Source organism: Coffea arabica, chromosome 2c (assembly GCF_036785885.1).
Source record: "Coffea arabica cultivar ET-39 chromosome 2c, Coffea Arabica ET-39 HiFi, whole genome shotgun sequence".
Classification (NCBI taxonomy): domain Eukaryota; kingdom Viridiplantae; phylum Streptophyta; class Magnoliopsida; order Gentianales; family Rubiaceae; genus Coffea; species Coffea arabica.
Window position 1 is genome coordinate 2,698,005 of NC_092312.1, and position 13,973 is coordinate 2,711,977.

The following is a 13,973-nucleotide window of genomic DNA, read 5'->3' on the forward strand; positions in this document are numbered from 1 at the left end:
GGAGAAAAAAATGTGGAAGCCCAGATGGATAATACCTGTTGTTCCCTCCACTTGTCGGTTTGTAGCCTACTCTTATTTGGGCTGTATATTAATTAAGGGGCTCAACTTACAACACATCACAGGATCTCCTGCCACATTTGAGCGTTCCCCCCTCCGTTTTGTCTCGTTTTCGAAATCAAGTATCAGACTGATATGTACGAAACAAAAACCTTCTCAGGAAACGAAAACAAAAAACGACGCTTTTTTTGCTCTTTTGTGTAGAAACAAAGAAATCGTATGGAAAAGTGACTCCTTCAGCACCCGGTAGTTAACTGGGTCCGGTTTTTTCGTTCAATCAGGATTGGATATCAGTTAATGCTCTGTCCTATTTATAGGCTAGTAGAAGATTGCCGTCAGTTTCTTGTTTTGCAGTAGCAGTACCGGTACGTTTTCTCACTCATAGAAGCTGAATTATGACGATCGGGAAGTAGCTGTCTGCTCTGCCGCCCTCCCATCCCATACTAGTGGCTCTAATTGACACCATTGGAAGATACCACCATCTACTAGTAGAGGCACAAAACAAGAAAACTGCTCCAAAAGTAGCAATTGTAGATTCAACAATTGACAAACATGAAGCAGCAGCTGAACTGACATTAGATGCACTAGTGTATTATGCCAAATTATCAAGAAAAAGCAAGTCATCGTATATATTACTGTTCGCGATCTGCCTGACTTCCATGTGTACTTGGGAAGAATACAATTGCGACTGGCCAACGAAGCCTGACAACCTAGGTTGTTGTCAGAATAGGTTTCTATTTTGTCTTAGAATATATTATTATTGCGTCACTTTGTGGTTGACTCGCGGTTGCTGTTGTTGGACAAGATCAGATGGAAGACGTTGGGTACACGACGTCGGATCACACTAAAAGTTGGAGTAATTTTTCTATGTGCGCCAGTGTTTGTAACCGAAATTGTATACTACTACTGTTATAGGATTAGAAAATAGAAATAATGGGCCCGGAAAATTTTGTAAGTTGGCTCCATCTGTTTTTAAATTTGATCAGTTCTTTATTGGTTTCATGTCACTACACTCGTCCGTCAAGTCTGACCTGCATTACATCCCACTGCCCCCAGGGTTGCAGATCAGATCAGACACAAAGCAGAAAAGATAAAATAAAGAAAGAAAGAAAGCAATAAAGTAAAAAAAAAAAAAAAAAGCGAATAATTATTGAGAGGGAGAGGACCCTGAGAGCCCTGACATTGTTCGTCCACGATACCCCACGTCCGACTCAGTTTGCTGCTGCTACAATCAAAAGCAGCCAAACATTAGAATCCTGTTAGATATATATTACCACACAAATAACTCATGAAGTAACTGATGCATTCTTCCAGTAGATTTTGGAGATCAAGAACTTAAAAATCCATTTAGTAGTAGAATTAAAGAGGCCAGGGAGATTAGTACTCACAGCAGTTGAGGACGGGGAGGTTGCACCTAGTTGGAAGACGGGAAGCAATTTGGAGAGTGTTGCAAATGCAATCCTCTTTCACTGCTTGTACTGCGTTGCAGCATTCAGCGCTTGGGGGGTTATCAGCTGGCCCTGACCCTGGCACCAAGAACGGGACGCATACATTGAGGTTTGCGAGGGTGGTTGGGCAGCTGGGTTCTTGGGATTTCACCACATGGTTTTGCAGGACGAGAGCCAGAAACAGTAAAGCCAGCATTGCAGGGGAGGACCCGAATGAAGCAACAGACTTCTTGACGGTGGCCATCGGACTGTTCAAACCTTAATTTTCTTGTTCTTAAGCTATATATTAGAACGCTTGTTCTACTTTTTGATCTTACAACTTTGCACTTCATGTATTTATATACGTACATACCCCTTGGAGCATAAATTAAGCCTGCAACTTAGGTGGTGAATTTTGCATGCACGACCTAATACGGAGGATTTGGTTATCAACGCATCCGACTTTGCTCCCAAACCTAACCAACACGGAGAAGCAGCAAATGTATATTGATTGTGGCATTCTGACGACTCATCATCAATTTACTACGCTACTATACATTAGATTAAAAACACGTTAATAAACGACGCCATAATCGAGAGAAATCCGAAGAAGCTGCAGCACATTATTGCATTTTGTAATGCCTCGGCACACGAACTTTTCGAAGAAGGGATTAGTTCTCAGCATTGACATTTTCCAATATTTTAGTTTGGGCGGCGCAGATTTCCACATTATAATCGCTCCCATTATCAAATTATTTACAAGCATTAAAAAAATTTTCTTTTTTTCTGCTTGCTGATACATTTACGCGTAACTGTTGGTTGACAGCCACCATGAATTGAGAAAAGTGTCCTGCAGAGGTTGGAAGCATTAATATTGACGAACACTCCAATGATCTTATCTACAGATTGCAGCTGCGCGCCGATGGCCTTATATTTCAAAAAAAAAAAAAAGGGGGGGGGGGGGGGGGGGGCTCAAAACCTTGCTTTTGCTTAAGATATGGCATCATTTAATTGACATTTGGGATGGTGGAAATGTGGAATCCACCAATTGCTGGGTGTTAAAAACGAGTGTGCATCGTGGACAAGTCAGTCTCTTGAGCTCTTATTTGAAAAGTAATGCTGGAGGCTGGAACTGATAGCATAATAATTTGAGATTCCATCTGGGTAAAAGATGCATGAGATGACGTGTAATTTTTTTTATCAAACTTTTGAAGTGAGGTAATTTTAGTTTATCAGACTTTTATCAGTCTCTTGAGCTCTTTAGAAGTTTGAAGACAGTTTATCAGACTTTTGAAGTCAGACCTTTGAGATGATGTGTAATTTCGAAACAAGAAAAGTTGCTTTTTTTTTTGGTGGGGTTTTCCTTCTGGGAGAAGGCAACTAGGAATCAAAGTTTGAAGAAAATTATTTGTTTAGATAGGGTATTATTTAAAATAATTACTGTAACACTTTTTATGATGTAATGTATGTGAGATAAAAAGGTGGTTGAGAATATAAAAAGGTGAGTTAGGAAATGTGTTTATGATGCAAACGAAATATTATTTGATAGCACAAATATCTCAAATAATATTTCGTTTGCATCATAAATACATTTTTCAACCCACCTTTTTATATTTTTAATTATTTTTTTATCTCACATACATCACGTCACAAAAAGTGTTACAGTAATTATTCTAAATAATATTTTAAATAATACTCTATCCAAACAAACCCATTATTATTTGAGATAATAATATGTTATCCAAACACTCCCAGATGATTGCTTTTCACGAAGCATTCATCAATAGTGCTAATTACTTCAGAAAGACAGGTCCCCATTCATTACAAGTATTGAAATCACTTTCTGAAAGCCGTTCTTTTTTACAAGATTACCAAAAGTTAAATCAATAACATATCTTCGAAAATACAACTGCTCTACGGCTGTCCCTCATAGATGATGCTACATTCTCTCAAAGAAGATTGAAAATCATTATCCTCATATTATAAAAAAATTACTGTAACGATTTGATATAAATTAGTGTAACGATTTAATATACGTAAAGTGAAAAGATAATTAAAGAATATGATTTCGGGCCATTGTAAAATTTTTTCTGCAGAAAAACTTCAATCCAAACAAAGTTAATAATAAATGAAGGCCACCAAGAACAAGGCAACTCTGCTAAACGCCAATAAATTAAGTAAAGAGCATGAAAGGACGCAAAACTTTTTAAACCGACACACAAGCAATTTGGTTTTGGAACAAGTGATCTGACCGTATCTTACTATTCCAATTTTTTTATTTCATTTATTTTTGTATTCCTTCGGTCGTAAGTTTTTGGTGACAATTTACTTCTACAAAATTTAATCAAATTGCATGCCCCAATAATTACGTCTGGCAAATACAAACAAAACTGATATAATGGTCTGTGACGTACAATCACATTAAATTCCAAACGTCTCACTACTGGTTTTTAGACGTTTTGAGAGCTGTGTATACAACGGCACTGTGACGTACCATGGACAAAGCTGAAAGAAACGCCACCATCTTATCTTTTTGTTGAGGATGATAACAAAATCAAATGCTAAAGAATCAGTAAAATTGTGACATCAAAGATTTAAGTAAGCAAAATTCCGGGAAAAATGAAGAACCAAAAAAAAAAAAAAAAAAAAAAGGGAAAGTCAGTCCCCTATGACGTTTTACTATCGTCTTGATCAGAGGAAGCTGGGGCTGTCCAGTATGATTTTACAGCAAAAAGAAGCTTCTCCCTCTCCAATGGTCCATCTTCATGATCCACAATCTGACTATCCCAATTCAGGGCATCTGCTATCCTCTTTGCTTTAACCAATATATCTACATCATCACGAATGATTAAACTTCCTTCGGGCCTTAATATTCTATCCATTTCCAGGAGAATGTCTTCCATTTCACACCTGGGTCATAAATTGGACGTCAAAAAATCAGAAAATTGTCGCGCTCATGAAAAAATTCTCAGCGTGGTCCTTGGCCGTATTAAGGTTTAATTTGCAACAATGATGCAGAGTTAGGGAACTAACCTATCCTTGTAGAGAGTCAAAACTGAATCAGCATGAATGAGATCGTAAGTTCTTGGATAAGTTGACATCGCTTCGCACCTGTACCAGAATTAATTGCAAGGAGAAAAAAAACTAATTAGGTGGAAAAGGCAGATGAATTGTATAGTCAATAAAAAATGGTGATATACCAGCTCTGGTAAGTCCCGATCAATCCTCGTTCATATATTACACCAAGCGTGTTGACCTTGGCCTCAACGGGAATTACATTCATCACCCAAACAGGATCCTCGACCAAACTTGCTGCAAATCCACCCAAGAATGCGTTCATGTCCAGTAAATTTCTGTACCTTCCAGCTTGTCCAAGTTGGTTATTAACAGTCTTATAGTATGAAATTCTCCTCTCCCAGAGTTGGGAGTCCTTCTGGAAAGTTTGTGGGGTGATCCCATTTACAGTTCCCGTGCTGATCCTAGGTGGTATTGCATTTAATCTCTTTGGCCATTTTTCCAACCGTCCACCGGCAATCTCTTCGCCATCAGAAACTTCAGGCAAAGGCGTTAAACAAGTCTCTATATTGGTGTACCTGAAAATGGGTGTCAGCATAAGAAAGGTTAGCATAATGAACAAATACGATGAATTTTTGCATTTCCAGATTCTGCTAATCATTCATCATCCTTAGAGAAACACCAACCAGGCCTTATCAGGATCTTGATTGGGGCAGAATGCAGGACTGTTATAAACCTTCTTGAGCTTTTTGCATTGCGTATGATTAGCTGGTTTTTGCCAGATAGCAATATCGTCCTTCTCGATCAACTTTTTCCAGCACAGGCTCTTAGCTACTTGCTCGATTCCAGTTTGTTCCTTGTTCAAATCCTCCCTTGTCCGCTGCCAGCCTTTCCAGTATTTTCTCCAGCGGATGGGCGGACCAGACAGGATCCAATATCCCCCGGGCCTTAGAACTCTATCAACTTCAGTTAAGAAAACCCCATCTGCCCAAGAAAAATCCCCAACAAATTAATTCCCAAAAAAACACGCTAGTCTAAAATATAAACTCGGTATCTCATGATGAACAATTGTAAATCCAATAATTCCTAATTCTTCTTGATCCTTGTGCAGAACATATAATTATCAGCTCCTGTAGCATTCGAAATTACCATATTGGCCCCAAGGAATGAGGCAGCGAGAACAATGAGCCATGTCAAAAGCCCTAGAAGGATAAGGGAGCCTCTTGGAGGCTAGAACTCCAATTAAAGCAGGAACTCCTCGCTCCAGAGCAAATTGCACCTGGGCTTCATGCGTATCCCTCGGTGCAAATGACATTGCGAGAATATTTCTGGACAAAAGATAAGCTCCCCAACTTGCAACCTAGTACATTTATATCATAACACACAAAACGTAAGACGACCGTGAATATTATCCAGATTCTGGATTTTATATATATATATTTAAACATGTAGTTATTAATTTTGATTGATTTTTTTTTATATATTATCCCAAATAATTCAATCAACTCTTACGACAAGAACTGCAGAATGTAAATGGAAAATGGATTTTTCTTGAAGAGTTCAAGAACTGAAGAATGTGAAGACAAGCATACAATAATGCCATCATTGCCAGGTGTCTTCGAGAGTTTGTGCATGGACTTCGTATCCACAAATAGAATATCTGATTCCTTCCCGCAAGTTGAGATCTAAAAAAGCTGGTTCGGGTACCCTTACTACCCTCAATCTTTGACCCTACCCACAGTTTCTGTCTTTCTGACAGACCGACCCCCCCCCCCCTCTTATTTTTATCAATCTGTTTTGCCTCGACGCATCAGACAGTCGGTGAGTTGTTAGTCCACAAGACATGACTTGCATCAGTCAATATTCTAGCCATACAAGGAAGCTACTCAATTTTGCTTTTCAAGTTCATGTACTTTGAGGGGAAAACAAAAAAAAAGGCTAAAATAAGCCACTCACCTAATGTATCCCTTATTCACAAAATCCCAACTTTAGATATCAAAATCATTCCTCCTAATTTGTCCCCATCCCAGAAACAACAATTACAGATTAGATCCGCATAATCTTTGATCAAGCCTAATTAATGCGAAATTATCCATTCAAAAAGCGGAGTACATGCAAGCAGACAAACAGCCGGAGGCGGAGGCGGATGGATTGTTGGAAACATGACCATAATTAAAACCATTTAAACGAGATTGTCCCTGCTTTTTCCTCCTCCCCCCCCCCCCCTTCTTCTCCCCCAAAAAAAATAAAAAAAAAAGGAATCTTGTAAAATTAAAGAGTAGGCAAAGTTACCCCGCAGCCGGTATCAATAGCCGTTCTAATAGAGCCATCTTTGAGATTGATCAACTTTCCAATATCATCAATGTAGGCATCAGCACCGTTGGGGAACATGGTCCCGCCACCAGGAAATCTAAACCGGTCGCCCTCGTACCGTATCCAGTTCTGTACGGCCTTCTCTACCGTCAATTCCTTGTGGGGCACATTGGCGTACCACGCCAGATCCCTGCTCAACGGCCACTTGAACGGGTTTCTGTACCCGTAAGGCGCCGGTATCCGACACTTGAGTAACTCGTGTTTCGCCGGGCAGTGCCGCTCCCTATATATCAACCGGGACCTTGAAAATTTCAACGACCTTTTGGGGTCCTCGCAAGGTGTGTATTCACTGTACTTGACGTCGCACGGTGGGTAAACCTTGGCGGAACCACCGGAAACCTTACCTATCCCTCGGTCGTCGGCGGAGTGGTGGGAGCTGAAGTCTAAAGCCTTGGAGTTGGAAGTTTTTGACGCGGTGGTGGCTATAGAAGTGGTGGTGTTCTCGGGGAGGACACAAGGGGGAGTCGAGCCCACGTTGGAGGGGGTGGTGAAGGAGGTGGTGGCTCCGCCGTGTTGCCAGACGCCGAAGAGATAAGAAAGAGAGCAGAGGATGGTGATGAGGACCAAGGAGTAAAGATTGTTTCTTTTCCAAGTATTGACGTGGGCGTTGGCTGCGGGTTTGGATATGGGAGTGTAGTAGGGCTGTGGGCTCGGACCCGCCATGGCGTTGAATTTTTCAGCACCACCCAAGCCACTCTTTCTGTTCCTGTTTTGGGGAGACTGGCGAGTGTTTCAAGGGTGGCCTAAACTTTATAAGAAGTACTGCTAATAGTTCGTCTTGGTGAGCGTGTGTGTGGGTGTGTGAGCACGTAAGCGTGTTAGAGATCTGAGAAAGGGAGGAAGAAAAACAACTTAGGAATCATGTGGGAGGTTACTAACATGTATGTATGCATGAATAATATTAATTATACTCCTATTATCGATTCATATACTGGTAATACATGCGAAGGAGGGGGGTTGGGGGTTTGGACTGGGATTTGGAGATGGCTCACGGGCATGTATGCGGGGGAGGTCAGAGGTGAGGAAGGGAAAAGCAAGACAAGGGGTGAGAATGGTTTTTATCTTTTTGGGATAGGGAGAGATTTAGAAGCAGAAGTGGACGGCAATACAATATATGGTACCAAAGGATGCTGTTTATATGCAGCCACCAAAGGATGCTACACTAGCAATAGCATGTGAGATGGAGGATGGCACTTTGAGAATGATTAATTCTTTTTCCCGGAATAGAGTAGCCAGTGCTCCGATTGTCCGATACTTGCAGGCTAGTTTAGGTACCGCTTATTTTATTTTCTTTTCACAGCAGCTTATTTATAGGCAATGAGTCAGTAGAAAGTAGAAATACACGAGGAAAGGAAACTACTAATAAAATAAGGAAACTACCTACACATGAAACTGTTGAGATAGTAGTACAATGATGTAAACTTCTAGAAACTTCTGCCCCAATATGCTTGTTGATGAATTGACTACACACTTTTTGAGTAACAAAAAGCAATTGTTAGGGGAAACAAAGGAAATAAAAAAAAAAAAAAGTTAAACTAAACCAGGATAGCTATCCCAATTAAAAAAGGCCTAAACAGGAGGGTTTTTGGGCAGCTTTACTAAAGGGATGCGGCCCCTGGGGTTCCTTATCCCACATCAACTTCTTGTTATTCTTTGAAGGGTGATTGAGACTAAAATTCATTTATTATCAGCGGAGAAAGTGGAGATTTTAGTGTGGGAAAAATGAGTTTGACTTGATACTGACCTTCCGGTCCAGTAGACCCTGCTCCGGGAGAATTACGCTACTGTCAAGTTGATACAGCGTCAATGTCAGTTGCCATTGCGTCTTCGCTAAAGTAATACTCTACTGCTTGCTTCCGGGGTTAAGACGGAAGTGCCCTCTCAGCCTGAGTTCCTATTGGACGATGAAGACGGTGGTTACTGCTGTACACGACTACCTCGACGTACGTAGGATGCTCCAAAAGTCCCACATTTCCACATCCTTTAATTGGAATTCAGACTGAATTAAATGAAGAAATGTCCGAATTTTTTATATTTTCTTTATGCTACGGTTAGTTTTGTTCCTTTTTTTTTTTTTTTTCTTTTTGGGTGCAGAACCTCGGCCAGTTGTGTTTTTTTTTTTTTTTTTAAGGGATTTAGCAAGGGCGCTAGGCGTTAATGAGTAAATTAATATCAACAGCGCTATCATATAGGTTTTGACTTGAAAAATCTATGAATTCCACCTCAGCTAGTTTCTAGTTTCTACCGACGAAAAGCAATATTTTGACCGGGCCTATCTGTAGTACCTGCTAATTCTCAGTTATTTAATATTATTATGATCACTCAAAATTGTCACCCACAATAATTGTCCAAATTTATCACATCCATTGAGGAAAACTGTTGCCCCTTGGGATTGGCTTGGGTAGTTTCAAAATAGTTTAGTTAGATTTCGAGTTCACTTGTTTGAATCATCTCTCTGTGACTTGTGTATTCCTGGAGACGGGGATGCACAATCGCAGAAAAATTAGTCTGACAAATTGTAATACTTTCTGTGTTGACAAAAAAAAAAAACTGTTAAGTCTTTAAGGGGCAGAAAGCAGCCCCACTTTTTATTTATTTATTTATTTATTGTTAGAATCTCGTCTTTGTTCTCCTCGTCCTCAAGGCTGTTCTTATCCAATCTGGATGTCACTAGTGTTATTACGTTGTATTTCCAGTATTTTAAGCGTTGGATCGAGGTCAATTATGCTTATGGCTGTATATGCTTAGACGTACGTATCATGTAGGGAAGGTGCCACTTTGGCCAGGGGCATCTAAATTTGATGTGTTTGTTGCCTGTGAAAAATAATTCCTGGAGGGCAGTTGCAGCCTTGCGCCACAAAATGAAGTTAACACACACTTCCTCCTTAAATATTAGCTAAACAAGAAGTTCCACATACTAATGAAATCTTTGATATTCGAATACTAATTTCACCTCACCTTCTCTATATCTTTTCATATACGTACCATTTAATCACCGTTATCAGTGTGAGAGATGTAACCCTTTTTTTTCTTTTTTTTGGTTGTTGGATGGCCCTATATTACCATTTACTAGTATATGTTTACAAGTACGGAGTAATTCCGTTAATTAAGCAACGTGATTTGAAAATAAGAAACATCTTTGATTGGATCCACCGACAATAATAATATTATTGTTCTTTTGGTAATCTATGACTCGTGTGGACACTGGACACATTAAAAGTTGTTCTTAAGCAAAATACAGAAACGGAACAATTTAATTATACGTCTCTAAATGAGGAAAAAGATAGAAGGGCCCAAATGCAAAGTAAAAGTAAGGTTGTGTGTGTTAAAAATAAAATATACCAGCGAAATTTTCCTTTAATTGCATTTCAGAGTCTAGGAGCATTTACTCCCAATTTTCAAGGGAAAAAATTTACTACGAGTGTGTTTGGATACCCAATTATCCCAAATAATATTTCGCTTGCATCATAGATACATTTTCCAACACACCTTTTTATATTTCCAACCACCTTTTTATCTCACATACATCACATCACAAAAAGTGCTACAGTAATTATTCCAAATAATATTTCAAATAATACACTATCCAAACAAACTATATAATGTCATTCCCGTCGCTCTCCAACTCCAAGTCCAAACAAGAACCAAACAATTACTGTATTATTATGACCGTTTATGAGATTGAAACAGCTCTGGAAAAATATTCAAGAAGGAATAATATATTTCCCAAAAAAAAAAAAATCAAGAAGGAACAACGGGGAGGATGAGCGTTGAACACAGCAAGATCTGAGAGAGTCTCCGTTTGCCCGGTACCACTCTTAATGCCTTGAGTGCACTTTCTACACTGACTGATAGAAAATCGAGCAACCAAACGTCAACGCAACGAAGTCGAAGACTAGTTGTATTAAATTCTTAATTTACAGTTGCAGAGTCGGTGGATCCTTGAATCAATAGTATACTCCCCTCCGTCCCATTTCTTTTTTCACAGTTGCTTTGGCTAGGGCTGTCAACGGGGCGGGTCCGGGCCGGAATTCATTATTCCGGACCCGGACCCGAATTACTATGCCGGACCCGGACCCGACCCGTTTACCCGACGGGTCTTTTATTCTATGTTCCGGATCCGGATCCGGCGGGTCCGGCGGGTCCCGGATCCGGATCCGGATCTACCCGAACAAATTTAGCAAAATTTATAATTTCTAATAAAAATGAAAAAAAAAAATATTTGTAAACTAATTTTTAACTAATGCAAAGAAAAAACCAAATAAGAAAAGAAATCAAATTAACTTTATTAAAATACATCACTCTAATCAAATTATATTGACAAATAAATATATTTAAAATTATTAATTCATTTATATCCGGATCCGGGTCTAATACGGGCCGGAATACTATATTCCGTATCCGACCCGTTTTTTTGTTTGACAAAACGGATCCGGATCCGGATCCGAAAAACGGAATTAAATCCCTATCCATACCCGCAATAATTTCACGGATCCGGTCCGGATCCGGGTCTAGACCCGACCCGTTGACAGGCCTAGCTTTGACAGTCCTATTTCTTTTTTCACACAGTTTAAGAAAAAGTAATCAACTTTATTAGAAAAGTAAATTTAGATTGCTATTTTTCTAAAATACCCTCACATTAAATATGGTACAACTTTATGGGAACTTGAATTGATGGTAAAGAAAGAATCAACTCTCATTAAATGTGATAGGTTTATAGTAACAATTACTTACATTGAATAAGAGTATTTTAGAAAAATTAAAATACAACTACATTCTTCAATTGAAAAATAGACTACAATTTGGGATAGATGAAAAAGGAATACAAGACTATCAAAGTGGGACAGAGGGAGTATAATCCATGGCTGCACTACCTTTTTTTTTTTTTTTTGAGTTCACGGCTGTACTACTTTGAGAAAAAAATTTTTCTAAGGTGATGGAAAAATACGCAAAAGTTTCGTTTGAATTGCTATTTTTTTTTGTTGAAAATTTTGTAAAAATAAATACGTTGTAGCGATTTAATACGTGTAAAAAAAAGATATAAATAATTAAAAAGTTTATTCTCTGAAAGCGTGAAAAAAAAAATTCTTAGAAAATTACAATCCAAAAGATACTACTGTAATGTACATTCGTTTCAAGAAAGGTAGTAGAACAGAACTAGAGGCTAAGGCAATTGCTTCTTGTCCAAGGGATTTATGGGATTGATCTTGAATTTACTCATTGAACATCCACAACGAACAGTGTAGTGTACACGACTAGGGTTCTTCCCGGATACAAGACTTATCCCATTAAACAGAAAGAACTTAAAAAAAAAAAAAAAAGGCAGTATGTGTCGTGTTTAGTTATGAACTCGTAATGTTGGATTCCGACAGAGTAATAAGTGCTTGACTATCATCATAGTATGAAGACAAATTTAAAGAATGTTAAATAAAATCCGCCGGACAATCATCTTTTTTTCTTTTGTCTGGTAGAAACAATAATATAGCTGACATCAAGTCTTTGTCTTTGTTTGTACATGGGCTTAAGAGTTAATGTCCCAACATGATGTAATTTAAGAGTTGGGTATTCGGAAATCCGAAATAGCTAAAGGGCCCTAATCTATTTTTGTATCTATCAAATATTTGAAGTTTTAGAAATTTCCTCTTGCCTTTCCCCTTCCTAAAAGGCCCTAAGAGTTGGGTAGTCGCATAGGGTATGTATTTGTGGAGTTTAAAGCTTCGGACATTATGTACATGTGTATAAAGGACGTAGCCTCCGTTTTGTGAATTGGTCATGAGCAGCCTTCTCGTTTGATTAATAGAAAATTTTCTTTAGTCTCAATATCGATTTTCCTTTGTTTATTCGGGTGGGTTTATATTTGATTTTTCTTTTTTTTCGGGATATTTTGTGTCGGTGCTAGTGCTACACTTATTATACAAGTACTAGGACTAATTACAAGCATTATGCGCGCTCGGACACACACAAAATATACTTATATTATCCATATAAATAAAACTACTAACCGGTTTTTACCGGACTTATTCGTACGGATGGATGAAGGGCTTGCTAGTCTGCCAGTGACGTGGAAAGTCAACTCTCGGTCAATATCCGGGAAACATCCCGATATTTTCCCTTCCTGACGAAAATTAATTTGTACTCAATGAAACCGTTCGTGCTCTCTTTCACACGCGATTGCAGAGATCTAAGGAGCTCAAACGGCGACTCCTCCGGCTCACCTTTTTTTTTTTTTTTTTTGGGGAAAATCAGGCTCACCTTTCAACTTCAAATATTTTAGGTTTGTTGGCACCTTCACATGTTAACGCAATTCCATTTCATGTGCCTCACGAGCTTGGTCCAGTAATAGCAACGATCCTTTGAGATACAAAGGTTTCGGGATCGAAACTACCCCATGGAATATCTATGACGCGCCCAGATTAACATTGCATGGGATTGCAGCAGCGCTGCCTCTAGTTTGATGTGTCAGCTCGGATCCAAAAAATTCGGATTGAGCATGTTCCGAATTAAAAAAAAAAAATTCCATTTCGTACCGCCCCAATCCAATCCAAACCCCTTTAAAAATAAATAAATAAATAAACAGAGAGAACTGAATGTATGTTATTCAATGCCGCCAATCGTCCTTCACTTCGTACGCTCTATTTATGAATCGTGTCCTTTGCTTCGTACGCTCCATTTAAGTCATACGTATAGGTAGGTAAGTTGAGAAATGAGATAAATTAGCAACTGTCAAGGAAACAATTCACTATACTGCACCTACGGAAACTATACTACAACATACGACTGCATATAGATATTATTTGGCTTTCAATTTTATAGTAGTATATATATATATTGCAAAATATTGTTGGGGTGTGGTCTAGACTTGTCAACGGGTCGGGTTCGAGTCAAAACTGAAAATTTCGAACACCGAACCTGCTAATAATGTACCAATTTCGGACCCGACCTGTATACTCGACGGGTTTTGTGCTTATGATCTTGGAATAAGGTCTAACGGATCTCGAGTCGGGTCCGAATCTACCTAAAACAAATAAAGGCAACAAAATAATGTATTTAGAAATATTATTGTATTTAGAAATAAGGCCCCAACAAAATTAGGGTTTGTTA

The 13,973-nt window shown here is 38.8% G+C and overlaps 2 protein-coding genes and 1 long non-coding RNA gene across 5 annotated transcripts; 1 reads left to right on the top strand and 2 right to left on the bottom strand.

The window, feature by feature from the left end:
- Positions 1-1,004: 1,004 nt before the first annotated feature.
- On the bottom strand, positions 1,005-1,816 carry LOC113720955 (protein 108-like). 3 transcript variants are annotated; one of them, XM_072077200.1, is made up of 2 exons: positions 1,446-1,816; positions 1,005-1,276 (listed from the first exon to the last, which is right to left on the bottom strand). In XM_072077200.1, exons 1-2 carry the CDS (start codon positions 1,747-1,749, stop codon positions 1,269-1,271), a joined length of 312 nt encoding a protein of 103 aa, XP_071933301.1. In that variant the 5' UTR covers positions 1,750-1,816; the 3' UTR covers positions 1,005-1,268. The 3 variants fall into 3 exon arrangements, with proteins under 3 accessions (XP_071933301.1, XP_071933300.1, XP_027101316.2); XM_072077199.1 differs by having other exon boundaries at positions 1,005-1,279; XM_027245515.2 differs by having other exon boundaries at positions 1,005-1,282.
- Positions 1,817-3,875: 2,059 nt separating this feature from the next.
- On the bottom strand, positions 3,876-7,535 carry LOC113725069 (probable methyltransferase PMT15). The gene is made up of 6 exons (XM_027248045.2): positions 6,792-7,535; positions 5,649-5,859; positions 5,186-5,483; positions 4,685-5,077; positions 4,518-4,595; positions 3,876-4,394 (listed from the first exon to the last, which is right to left on the bottom strand). The coding sequence occupies exons 1-6, from the start codon at positions 7,533-7,535 to the stop codon at positions 4,151-4,153; spliced, it is 1,968 nt and encodes a 655-aa protein (XP_027103846.2). The 3' UTR covers positions 3,876-4,150.
- Positions 4,971-8,303, top strand: LOC140031908 (uncharacterized). Its single transcript, XR_011835837.1, has 2 exons — positions 4,971-5,104; positions 5,611-8,303. It is a non-coding gene; the product is annotated as an uncharacterized lncRNA (long non-coding RNA).
- Positions 8,304-13,973: the final 5,670 nt, after the last annotated feature.